The 12935-nt window shown below is 44.8% G+C and overlaps 1 protein-coding gene across 4 annotated transcripts in view; it reads left to right on the plus strand.

Moving 5' to 3' along the window:
- The first annotated feature begins 5139 nt into the window (after positions 1-5139).
- The window catches only part of LOC141097197 (ATP synthase subunit C lysine N-methyltransferase-like), a 34199-nt gene continuing 26403 nt past the window's right edge, over positions 5140-12935 (plus strand). Inside the window, exons 1-2 of one of the 4 annotated variants that reach the window (XM_073584301.1) lie at positions 5140-5294; positions 8897-9083. In XM_073584301.1, coding sequence (XP_073440402.1) covers positions 8913-9083 — 171 coding nt within the window. In that variant the 5' untranslated portion in view covers positions 5140-5294; positions 8897-8912. Of the gene's footprint in view, positions 5295-5378; positions 5594-5642; positions 5814-8896; positions 9084-12935 lie in introns of those variants that run through there. The other 3 variants (XM_073584302.1, XM_073584300.1, XM_073584303.1) reach the window with 3 other exon arrangements.

Raw genomic sequence — 12935 nt, forward strand, 5'->3', positions numbered from 1 at the left:
GATGGACACGTAACGGCCCTGGCCATGCCGAGTGGACCATGCATCTGTTGTTAGGTGCACCTTTCCACTCACTGACTGCTTGAGTGCATGGACAATGCAGTCTTTCACATGATGGTGGAGGGCTGAGATGGCTTTGCGAGAGAAGTGGCGACTGGGTAGGTCATAGCGTGGTACTGCATAGGCCATGAGTTCGCGGAAAGCTGCGCTTTCCACCAACCGATAGGGCATCATCTCTAACGAGATTAGTTTGGCAATGTGGGAGTTCAAACCCAGTGTACGCGGATGAGAGACTGAGTACTTTCTTGACCTACTCATAGTCTCTGGGAGGGTGAGCTGGACTTGAGAGCTGCATATGGTGGAACTAGCGGTGGACAGGGCGGACTGAGAGAGGGTTGATGATGGTGATGGAGTTGGTGTTCTTTCTGATGGCCTAGATTCAGTCTTTCGTTGATATAACAGTGGGATTCCCTGACTGCTTTGGCCTTGCAACGACACCTCAACATTTACTGCTGTGCTAACCGGTGGGCTTACAGTGGGGGAAACAATGTAGCGTTGCTGACTACCTTCTTTGTGATCAGTTGCACATGTGGTACTTGAGGTTTGGTGTTGTGTCCACGCTTGCAAGTGCATGCTGGTTAAATGTCTAAGCATGCAACTGGTATTTAAATTTTTCAGATTTTTCCCTTGGCTAAAGGTCTTTGCGCACTTCTTGCAGATAACCTTGGCCTGATCATGAGGATTTTGTTCAAAAAAGTGCCACACTGCACTCTTCCTACTTTGGAAGACTTTGGAAGGCCTAGCACGCCGTGCTATTTTGACCGTCTGGACAAGCTGTCCAGCAACTCTTTTGATTTTTGGAACCTGTCTTTGGAGTGCTCCGGGCCTGCCAGATAACAGCTGTTGCGATGTCGATGTCTGCTGTGGATGCTCCTCCTCCTCATCTGAGCTATTGGAAGCAGCACCCTCTTCCCCAATGGTTGTCAATCTGGGTCAACAACTGGGTCATCCATCACCTCCTCTTCAATGTCATGTGCACCTTCCTCTGTGTCACCGTGTATGGTGGTATAGTATGCGGGAAGGGGCACCTGAGTCTCATCAGGGTCAGAATCTGGCTCATTACACTGCGAGGACAATGTAGTGCTCTGACTGAATGTACCAGCAGAATCATCTATCAGTGGCTGTACATCAGTGCACTCCATGTCAGACTCATCTTGGCCTGGGTAATTCACCATTTCACTTGATAACCCAGGCATGGTATGTGAAAACAGCTCCATGGAGTAATCAGTTGTATGGCCTGCGTCATCCTTCAATCTTGGTTGGGGTGAAGGACACAAGGAAAGGTGTGGTTCATGAACATGACCCTCCAATGACGACTCAGTGCTTTTATTTTTTACAACTTCAGAAGAGGAGGCGATAGAGCTGGAGGCTGAGTCAGCAATGTAAGCCATTACATAGTAATGTAAAACAAGGTACAAGGTGTATATAGGACAGGGGAGACGTCGAATTTCTGAACACACTTGTGGACACTGTTGGATTGTGTGAGGCCCAGTTAATATCACACCGCTATGTCACAGGCTCAATGTCGCAGGTGTGAAAAATGTCACTATAGGACAGGGGAGATGTAGAATTTCTGAACACACTTGTGGACACTGTTGTGTGAGGCCCAGTTAATATCACACCGCTATGTCACAGGCTCAATGTCGCAGGTGTGAAAAATGTCACTATAGGACAGGGGAGATGTAGAATTTCTGAACACACTTGTGGACACTGTTGTGTGAGGCCCAGTTAATATCACACCGCTATGTCACAGGCTCAATGTCGCAGTTGTGAAAAATGTCACTATAGGACAGGGGAGATGTAGAATTTCTGAACACACTTGTGGACACTGTTGTGTGAGGCCCAGTTAATATCACACCGCTAAGTCACAGGCTCAATGTCGCAGGTGTGAAAAATGTCACTATAGGACAGGGGAGATGTAGAATTTCTGAACACACTTGTGGCCACTGTTGTGTGAGGCCCAGTTAATATCACGCCGCTATATCACAGGCTCAATGTCGCAGGTGTGAAAAATGTCACTATAGGACAGGGGAGATGTAGAATTTCTGAACACACTTGTGGACACTGTTGGATTGCGTGAGGCCCAGTGAATATCACACCGCTATGTCACAGGCAGAAATTGGCTAGTGTATGACAAACTACAAGGTGTATATAGAATTGGGCAGAATAGGAATCTCCCTAGAGTGTAGGTCTGTAAGAACGGAACATGTCCTCGACTTATCCTTACAGAGTGACACACAGATAGCTTCACTGTGGCCGTGATAACAGCCGTTACATGGTACTGAGAGAGGAGCGTGCACGTACACCGCTGTCCGGTGTCTGTAAAATTGTCAAGCTCCGTGTTTTTTTAAGTATACGGACTGACACACACTGTCTTTCTATAGTTTTGAATGTGATCAAACAGCAAATATACTTAACTGCCTCAGTAACAGCTGAAGTGTTACCTCACACAGCGGTGGCAGGAGCGGTCTGCATTGCATGTCCCAGGAGCAGAAGGGAAGCCAACCCCACGGTGAGAGAAGACACAGTCATCCAGCTGAAGCACGGTGAGGAAACCAGAGGTGAACGGCTAGTGGGCGGAGTCTATTGCCATCATAATCGGTGGGTGGAGCCTATTCCCGGCATCATCGGTGGGTGGAGCCTATTCCAGCCATCATCGGTGGGCGCAGCATATTCACGGAATTATTGGTGGGCGGAGCCTATTCCCACCATCATCAGTGGACGGAGCCTATTCCCGCTATCATAGGTAGGTGGGAAAGTGAAGCGGCAAGAACAGAATCCACTTACTGAAGAGGAGTGCGGGAGAGAGGCAGAGAACTGACGGAGAGAGGGGGAGCAGACCGTTCACAGCTGTGAAGCGGACATCACAGTAACGGGAGGCAACACCGGAAGTCGGGTCCATAGAAAGTAGATAACCGGCGCTGGCTTAATACAGAGCAGAATGTAATAACGGGCGATCAAAAGATCGTATCTGCCCCTAAATGGTATTGATACAAAACGTCAGCTCAGCACGAAGAATTAGGCCCTCACCCTGCCGCGGATCACGAATAATAGAGACGCTTCAAGTCTTGGAAAAATGGCGCCATTTTTTTTTTTTTTAAACAAACTTTGGATTTTTTCTTCACCATTTAGATAAAAATGAACCTAGACATGTTTGGTGTCTGTGAACACGTAATGACCTGGAGAATCATAATGGCAGGTCAGTTTTAGAATTTAGTGAATACGGTGAAAAAAAACCTCAAACAATTGTGGAATTGAACTTTTTTTTTTAAAAGTTATGGCTCTGGGAAGAAGGGGAATTAAAAATTGGCCTGGGTGTGAAGGGGTCAATAGCACCATCCTGATTGGGTCACCTTGTCACGGTAGGATGGCTTTTACTTTTTTTGATCAAAATAATATCAACTAAGTACCTTATGTTATTTACATGTACCATTTACTTGCTGCAGGGTATTTGCTCATTTTATCATTTATTTTTTTCTTGGGAAAAATAAAGATAATTATGGGTCTCTCAAAATGACAACACAAAACAATTTTTTTTTTACTAAGTTGTTTTTTTTTTTAAAAACTAAAACATAGAAAAAAAAAAGATAAAGGTTTGGTATCGCCGTAATGGACCTGACCTGGAGAATCACGTCATTGTAAGGCCTCTTTCACACTTCAGTTTTTTGTGTCAGTTAAAATCCGCCAAAAAGGCGGATAAGCGGATCCGTTCTTAACTGATGTGAACGGATGCCATAGGATCCGTTTTTTGACGGATCCACAAAATGAGGAAATTTAAAGGAACCGCTGGCCGGGAAGAGAGGAGAGAGAAGAAGAATGAGGGAAGAAGAATCAATGGTGGAGGTCGCCGCCCAATATGTCACCACATGTCATAAGATGAGAGGAACTAAAGACCTCCAAATGGACAATCACTCCCCAAATTTTGCCCCCAACACCCCATCCCCACTACCCTAATCCACTCCCCTGCCACACTTCTTTTCTTGCTTTGGCAACACTAATTGTATTTTGGTCCTGCCAATAATGCCTATTTGAATTTGAGAAGGAGAGAGAGAGAAAGAGAGAGAGAAAGAGAGAGAGAAAGAGAGAGAGAGAGAGAGAAAGAGAAAGAGAAAAAGAGAAAGAGAGAAAGAGAACGAGAGAAAGAAAGAGAGACAAAGAGAGAGAGACAAAGAGAGAAAGAGAAAGAGAGAAAGAGAGAGAAAGAGAAAGAGAGAGAAAGGGAGAAAGAGAGAGAGAAAGAGAGAGAAAGAGAGAAAGAGAGAGAGAAAGAGAGAAAGAGAAAGAGAGAGAAAGAGAGAAAGAGAAAGAGAGAAAGAGAGAAAGAGAAAGAGAGAGAGAAAGAGAAAGAGAGAAAGAGAAAGAGAGAGAGAGAGAAAGAGAGAGACAAAGAGAGAGAGAGAGAGATAAAGAGAGAGAAAGAGAGAGAGAGAGAGAGAGAGAAAGAGAGAGAGAAAGAGAGAGAGAGATTGATTTTTTTTTTGTCCGGCACCCAGATAGAATTTCGGGTTAAATCAGTGTCTGGAGGATCCGCCGGCCAAAAAAACGTTGCAAGCTCCGTTTGGAAATCTTTGAGGATGTTGACGGACAGCAACATTATGGCGGATCCGCACAAAAACGGATGCAACGGACGGCAATCAGTCAAGATCCGCCAATAATGAAAGTCAATGGGGGAAAAAACGGATCCACAAAAAAAATTGCGGATCCGTTTTTTTCAAAACTTGGCGGATTGTGACTGATTGTAAAAAACGGAAGTGTGAAAGAGGCCTAAGATGAATAGTATAAAAAAAAAACACAGCTAATGGCGGAACTGCTTTTTATCCCACCATTTCGCTTTTTTTTTCGGTTTTCCTGTACATTACACAGCAAAATAAATCACGTCGTTCAAAACTACAACTCGCAAGAAACAAGCCGTCTTACAGCGACACATAAGGGAGGAAAAAACTAAATTCTTGGAAGAGCGAAAAGACTGGTGTAAAAATGAAAATTGCTTGTGCCAGGAAAGAGTTAACAGCAAAACTTCAGTAATTTTCCTTCAATTCCTCACATATAATCAGCCCCCAGACATAAAATGTCCCAGAAACCACCCCTCAGGCCACAGCTGAGGCTCTCTACAACTACTACAACTCCCATCATGCCCACACCCCTTTCCCCTCAGCTCCAGTTCCACCTCCCATAATTCTCTGCGTCTGCACCATCTGATCCTTCAACGTCACGTGAGGCAAAACACAGGAAATCAGGTAGTCGCCATCTTAACTGTGGGAAAGAGCTTTTTTGACTTTTATTTCGTCCATATCAAACATTTTTACCTTTTGAGTCTGGTGAAGTAGAGAGAAGGAAATAGGTGCATGTTACCCCCCTGTAGGAACCAGCAATATTTTTTAAGGCTGGCACATTAGCATTGCCGTCATGTGAGCCTGCAATGTGCTGAGCCAGCACTGACCTTTTCTACCGCGCCCCCTGGTGGTGGAGTTTATGTACTGCGACAACAGGGGTTGAGGCAGCAGTCACATAGTGCAGGAGTCAGGGGGGTGTGAAGGTAAGTGCTGGCACACAGGGTGGTGCTCGACAACTGGAGCCCCTGGGGGTGTGCAGACTTCTGCATGGTTAGAGTTCTGGTGTTTCCTGCAGGAGAATGCATTGTGATCACTGTGGAAAAAATAAATGTATTAGTGTTATTTGCAGATATTACAGAAAGTGACAAAAATGAAGTTATCCGGCGACGCAGGATCGTTTATAACCTACAAAACGCCCTGAAGGTCGGTGAAAAGCTGGAAAAATGTGTCAGTGCGGCGTCACAGAAATATATACACCTGTGTGTACCGCCCGCTCGTAAAGGTTCTTTTAGGCTGTGTTCACACCTTGCAGTTTTTGCTGCATTTTTCCACAGGATGAGTTTTTGCTGCGTTTTTTATGTCTCTTTTGCATAGTGTACCCCTAAAAACATCATGATTTAACTTCGTTAGGTTTTTGCACCAAAAACTCAGCAAAACCTGACCCCTGCGTGTTTGTACTTACCCATTGTTTCCTATGGGGGGAAAAAAAACGCTAAAAGAAGCGACATGCAGCAGATTTCCAAATCAGTCAGGAAAAAAAAACCAATGTGTGCGAGAGATGCTGAAATCTCCGAGCCTCTGCTGGCGCTGTAAAATGCAGATTACAATTTGCATAAAAAAAAAAGCGGCAAAAAAAAAACCCACAACGTGTGAATATATCCTTATCGCGCAGCCTGACTGCTCATAGGAACATTCGCTTCATGATCATCTAGAAATGTTAAAACTGGCTGCCGGCCACCCAACAAACGAGCAAGACGGGCGTTCATCTTCTGTGCTGCACAGATCATTGTTCTCGGCAGCACATCGTCATTTTTTTTCATTCCTGGACAATTTTTTTTTTTTCTCGTGCACTTTTGTAGTGTTTTTTTTTTTTTTTTTTTTTTCCTTTCCTAACGTTTTTCCAAAAGCCATGGCGGGTTTTTTTTTTTTTGTGAAAGAAAAAATCAGAAGCTTGTTTAAAAAAAATAAAAATATACAAATGTGGTTTCTGTCACCTTTTTTCAAGGCCAGTGATAAAAACGTTTATTTTCCGATCGATAGAGCCAAGTGAGGGCATTTTTTTTTTTGCATTAGCAAGCTTCTAGTTTTGAGATTTTAAAATGGGGGGGGAGTTTTTTTTTTTTTGTTCCTTTTCAAGACTTGCACCTTACTATATACTTGAATACCACAGTATATGGTGTGCATCCTTGCCTCCTTCTGAAGCTCAGAGAACCAAGATGGCAGCATAGCCATCACCGCCTCATGCTCGCGTTATGGGGTGCCAGTGAGAGCCATCGTGCGTTCGCATCAGCTGTCACATAATTTAAATGCCGCTGTCACACTGACAGTGGCATCTACGTGGTGAACAGCCATGGCCGAAGCTCTGTTAGAAGGGATAACGCTGTAAATCATCAGACACCAGGTAATATTATATGAGCTCTATAAGGTAATAAAATGAATAAAAGATGCTCACCTTGTGAGCTGTGCAATAAAGCATCACAGTGTGGACCTGCTGCCACCCCTATCCAAAATACCAGATGGGTCCGGAATAAAGGATGTACAAAAAGTGGTAATAAATTAGAGTTCTTGGCACAGTCCGTATATAAGGGTTAACGGCACTCAATTTATTTTAGATAAATTAAAACCAAAATAAAAAGTAGTAAAAACATACGAATCGATGGGTATGATAAAAAAAAGCGTACTTGGATCTTCCTCAGCTTAGGGTGGTTTCACATTAGCGTTTCAGGCCGCTGCTAAGCCTCGTCCCCTGCCGCTCCTCCTCCGGTAGCTCCGCCTACGGGCGCATGACGCTGCATGCGACCTGCGTCCCCTATCTTTAGCACTGGGGACGCAGGCCGTGCGCAGGTATGTGTTTGGCGGTGCATGTATCCTTTTGACGCTGCGCCGACCAGCACCAAACGCAACCTGCTGCAATTTGGTGCGCTTGGCGCACAGTCAAAAGGACGCATGTGCCGCCAAATTCATACCTGCGCACGGACTGCGTCCCCAGTGCTAAAGATAGGGGACGCAGGTCGCATGCAGCGTCGTGCGCCCCTAGGCGGAGCTACCGGAGGAGGCGCAGCAGGGGGCGAGGCTTAGTGGCGGCCGTGCGCTGGCCGAAGCTGCGGCCTGAAACGCTAATGTGAAACCACCCTTAGAGACAGATGCGGACTATTAAATAGCCTAAGCCGTGTGTGAAGGGAGCTATTCTTCTGAGCCCCCTCCACATACTGTCACTCCAGAATGCTCATATACCTCCATATGCACAAAGAGTTCAGCAGAATCCACCTATATAAACCGTGTATGATTGACCGCTGATAGGTAAATATGTCCCGATCCGTGATCATATAAAGGGTTTGTCCACTACTCGGATATCCCCTTCTCAATTGCTATATTACTACTTTTAAAATGACAGCCTGTAGTCCTTAGTGATGCTGGCGCCATCCCAGCGATGTCGGGGCTCGCATGACTTTATGTCACGCAAACCCTGCAGCCAAACGTCACATGAGCCCTGACGTTCGTGGGATGACACCCGCAACTAAGGGGAGTATGGGCTGTTGTTGTTTTAGAAGGGATAATCTGATTAGTAGACAAAAACTTTAAAGAAGCCCTCCTCCTCCCATCAAAGTGTTTCTCCTCCTAATATATTGCCATCATCGTATTATACAGCACTGTGTACTTACAATTGCTCATTTTGCCTTTCTATCCAGTCAATTCTTCTTTTTTCTGCTCTATGTAGAAGCGTGAATTATCTTGTCCCCGCAGAAATCATTCTTGTTGTCAACTCCTGAACCAGCTGATCTTCTTCTCCCCCCTGCCATTGACGTTTGCAGTGACTGATGACTCATGCAGGGAAAATTGTCCTCCTGTTTCTACATAGAGCTTAGAATGATTCAGATAGTCAGTTTTTAATTGTGATGAGCAATTGTAAGAGCACAGTGCTCTATAATATGCTGACTACAATATATTAAGAGGATAAAAACTTTAATGGGGGAGGAGGAGGAGGGCTTCTTACATGCTGCAAAATGGGTGATGTAATCTCACCCCTATGTTCTCATGAGAATTTGCAGATGGAAAATCCACAGGGTATTACTACAGGTAAAGTCTGCAATGGAAATTGCCCAGCAACGCCACTTCAGCTCCTGAGTCCACTCCATGCATGTAGTTTATTTGTCTAGCTTATGTCACCATTTGGGCAAAGTGGGTAACGCGACTTTTCTGGACAGGGCCTGTTCTTGAGTAGCAGAGGTTAGTGTGATGTTTGTTACTAGCAGATTTATGTCCCACTCCTCGTTTTCTGTTTGCAGGGCTGTTGTGTGAACGATGGAAGATAACATCGAAGTTATTTTATTCGAGAAATCTACAAAATTCCTTTTTAGTGAAGAGCCTAACTCGCGTGCGCCATGGGTTATATCTGGTGTGACCGCCTCAGTGTATGCTCTATGGACCATGTTTGTCTTCCCAGGTTTCCGCAAAGTTCCCTTTAAACTTAAGGTGGGCACTGTCTGGTTGTGTCAACAGCTCAGAGCAGTTTCCATAAGAAACATTGAGAATGAGTGCATTTAAGGGAATGTCCATTCTTGAGCATCATTGTGTAGATTATATATGATCTACTATACATAAAAACTTATTGACTTTGTAAATACTGGAGATGAGCAAATTCATTGCGAGTTTAATTAGTTTCGAATTTGGAACATTCTGCAAATTTGGACAATTTGTGGTTCCATTCGCATTAAAATTGCAACAATCCTGACCTCTAATTTGCACAATGCAGAAGATTGCATCAGTCACAGAGGACTCGCATGTCCTCAGGTGTGGCCAGATGGGCTTCCCCATAATGCCTTGAAGCGATCCCATGATTTTATAGCTCAGAGCCAATCAGAATGGACTACCATAGCCTATATAAAAACGGAGGCAGGGAATGCAGCAGCCATTTTGCAGTAAATATGGATAGTGAGAGCATGGCACAGCATAATAATGAGAGAGACATAGAACAGCTGTCAAACAGTTGATAGAGAAAGCGAGAGATAGGAGCGGTGCCAGTTAGTAAACAGATGCACATATTGATCAGCCAGGTTCAGTCAATTCCTGGACTAGATACTATGGCAGAGATCCTTAACCTATGCAATGGGCATACTGTCAAGTCCCGTGTGCTGTCCAAGTGGGTATTCAGCACAGCAGGTGGGCTTGTCACAATCAAGCAGAGCAGATAGTCCTCTGCCAATGTGGAAAACCTTACATTTGTTAAAATTAATTAGACACGGATCATTGCCAATTTCCATTCGCCCATGGCTGATGCCAATGATTGGATCATCTGTAGCATCTGCTGTCTGTCCATTGTGTTCTTCAGCTACACTTCTACTAGGAACCCTGTCCTGCACAAAGTAAATAAACCGGAAACAGCTACTAAAAAAAGACAAAAGGACATTTTTTTTGGAAGGCTTGTTAAAAAGTCTCTGGTAATTTTCCAAAAAAGCAAACCTGTTGCTATCCTCCCCCCCCCAAAAAAAAAAAAAAAAAGGATTTCTTTTTGGACCACTGCTTGTCAAATAACCATGGTTTCTTCCATCTACACCACAATTGGCAAACAACAAAAGGTTAATATTTTGGATATCTTTTACATTTTTAAATCCATAAAAAGTTGGTCCGTTAAATGTGTTATTAAACAGGCCGAATACCATCCATTTACACAGTCATATGTTGCGGTCATGTTCACATTTCACAGGCATTGCTGAAAAGAGGTTAATTTCAGCCCTAGGAGACCTCAGAGATCTCTACTCATCTTTTCAGGGAAATTGGAGGCTCAGCGGGTATTTGCAATTGGCAGCAAGTCTGTTCTCTGCAAATCTAATTTTTGGGGAAAATTCGGCAAACCCGACAAATTCAAATTTCAAAAGATTTGCTCATCTTCAGTAAATCCATGGCTTACCTTGTACTGATTGTGCTTTACTCTATATTATACACCAGAGCTGCATACATAGTTCTGCTGGTTGTCACTGGAAGCAGCTTAGGTTTTTTATTAATGATGAGCCCGCTCGTGTGCTTGAATACTAAGTTCAAGTCGCCGTGACTGTTAGGCAATCCCTATATGTGTTGCGGCTGTTGAACACAGACGCGAGACATGCAGCCGCGGGGACTGGAACATAGTGTTCGAGTTCACCGAAGACACTCCTGTTGTCTCACGAGCGCGCCCCCTTGTCACACGAGCGCGCCCCCTTGTCACACGAGCGCGCCCCCTTGTCACACGAGCGCGCCCCCTTGTCACACGAGCGCGCCCCCTTGTCACACGAGCGCGCCCCCTTGTCACACGAGCGCGCCCCCTTGTCACACGTTTCCTAATCCAAGCACGCTCCCTCATCACTAGTTTTTATCCATAAAATAGAAAATGCAGCAGAATTATTTTATTTAGGATTTTTTATTAAGAGTTTTTCCGCAAACAAAGCCCATTTTAACCAATAGATCTGGAATTAAATATAAGTTCCACAATTGGATTTGTTAAAAAGATCCTGTACTAAGATAATCTTATATAAATGTGTCCTGAGTAGTAATGGCTGTGTCTGACCGTACAGGGACATGGTCTGATCGTAGCCTACAGGTCCCATGATTTGAACATGGTCTCAGTTCCTGGCCAGGGGAGGAAGCAAGAAAGAGAGTATACAGACGGGACTGCTTGAGATCGCATAATCTGGTTTCTGTGAGGTAAAACCTTACCCTGCATGTTTAACCCCTTACTAAGGGTGGTTTCACATTAGCGTTTCAGGGTGCAGCGACTGCCTGCGCACAGCCGCCGCTAAGCCCTGCCCCTTGCCGCGCCTCCTCCGGTAGCTCCACCTACGGGCGCATGACGCTGCATGCGTCTTGCGTCCCCTATCTTTATCACTGGGGACGCAGGCCGTGCGCAGTATGCGTTTGGTGGCGCATGCGCCTTTTTGACAGAAGTGCAGAAGTGGGCGGAGCTTCAGGGAGGAAGTACGCAGCCCTCCGCAGAGCCCCGGAACGCTAATGTGAACCTAGCCTAACATATGACATCCTGGCTCCCTGAATTTGATGCGGGCTATGTGTGCCTCTAACGGTCTCTACATATATTGTAGGCTTTTTAGTGTAAGAGAGGCGTCTTATCAGGACAGGGACCAATCTATAAGGTACGCATTGACGCTGCAGTTGCGCTCATATACATTGGCCAATCTATGTGCTAAGTACCTTCTTTTTACGGTAAATTTTCCTATAGTAATTTTGCCTTACCAATTTTCCAAAAGTCCACTTGTACATAATATAGCACCTAACCAGTGTTCTATGGCAGTAATGCAGTTCCAATTTTGCTGGTTTATATTTCCTTAGGCTGGTTTCACATTTGCGTTTTTTTTCGCGGTATTTTAGCGCTAAATAGCGCATGCGTTTTTTTTTCCTATACTTTGCATGGGATGCGCTTATGTGCGCATACACATGCGTTTGTACGCGTTTTACCGTGCATGCGTTTTTTTGCGGTATGCGCTCGGGCGCACAAAATGCAACCTGTTGCATTTTTTGGTGCGTCCGACTTGCCTCAAAAAAACGCATGCGCGCGCAATGCGTTTTTTTACAGCAAGACACCCATTATAGTCTATGGGTGCGCATATGTGCGCATTGGCATGCTTATGTATGCGTTTTTTTGCACATGCGTTTTTTTTGTTAACCATGGAATTTAGGGGTTTGGGTTAGAGTTAGGGTTAGTTAAGGGGGTTTAGGGTTAGGGTTAGGTTTAGGGTTAGTTAGGGTTTAGGGTTAAGTATGGTTTGGTTAAGGGTTAGGGTTAGGGTTAGGGTCAGGGTTAGGGTTAGGTTAGGTTTAGGGTCAGGGTTAGGGTTAGTTAGGGTTTGGGTTAGGGTTAAGTATGGTTTGGTTAAGGGTTAGGGTCAGGGTTAGGGTTAGGTTTAGGGTTAGGGTTAGTTAGGGTTTAGGGTTTGGGTTAGGGTTAAGTATGGTTTGGTTAAGGGTTAGGGTCAGGGTTAGGGTTAGGGTTAGTTAGGGTTTAGGGTTTGGGTTAGGGTTAAGTATGGTTTGGTTAAGGGTCAGGGTTACGGTCAGGGTTAGGGTTAGGGTTACGGTCAGGGTTAGGGTTAGGGTTAGGGTTAGGTTTAGGGTCAGGGTTAGGGTTAGTTAGGGTTTAGGGTTTGGGTTAGGGTTAAGTATGGTTTGGTTAAGGGTTAGGGTCAGGGTTAGGGTCAGGGTTAGGGTCAGGGTTAGGGTTGGGTTAGTGTGAGGGGCCACCTAATGTTGGAAAAAAACGCAAACGCGGTAAAAACGCACTAAAAACGCATACAAACGCATAAAAACGCTGCGTTTTTTTCATGCATGCTCATAAAAATG

This window comes from Dendrobates tinctorius, unplaced genomic scaffold (genome assembly GCF_039654945.1).
Source record: "Dendrobates tinctorius isolate UK_male_01 unplaced genomic scaffold, ASM3965494v1 ptg000083l, whole genome shotgun sequence".
Classification (NCBI taxonomy): domain Eukaryota; kingdom Metazoa; phylum Chordata; class Amphibia; order Anura; family Dendrobatidae; genus Dendrobates; species Dendrobates tinctorius.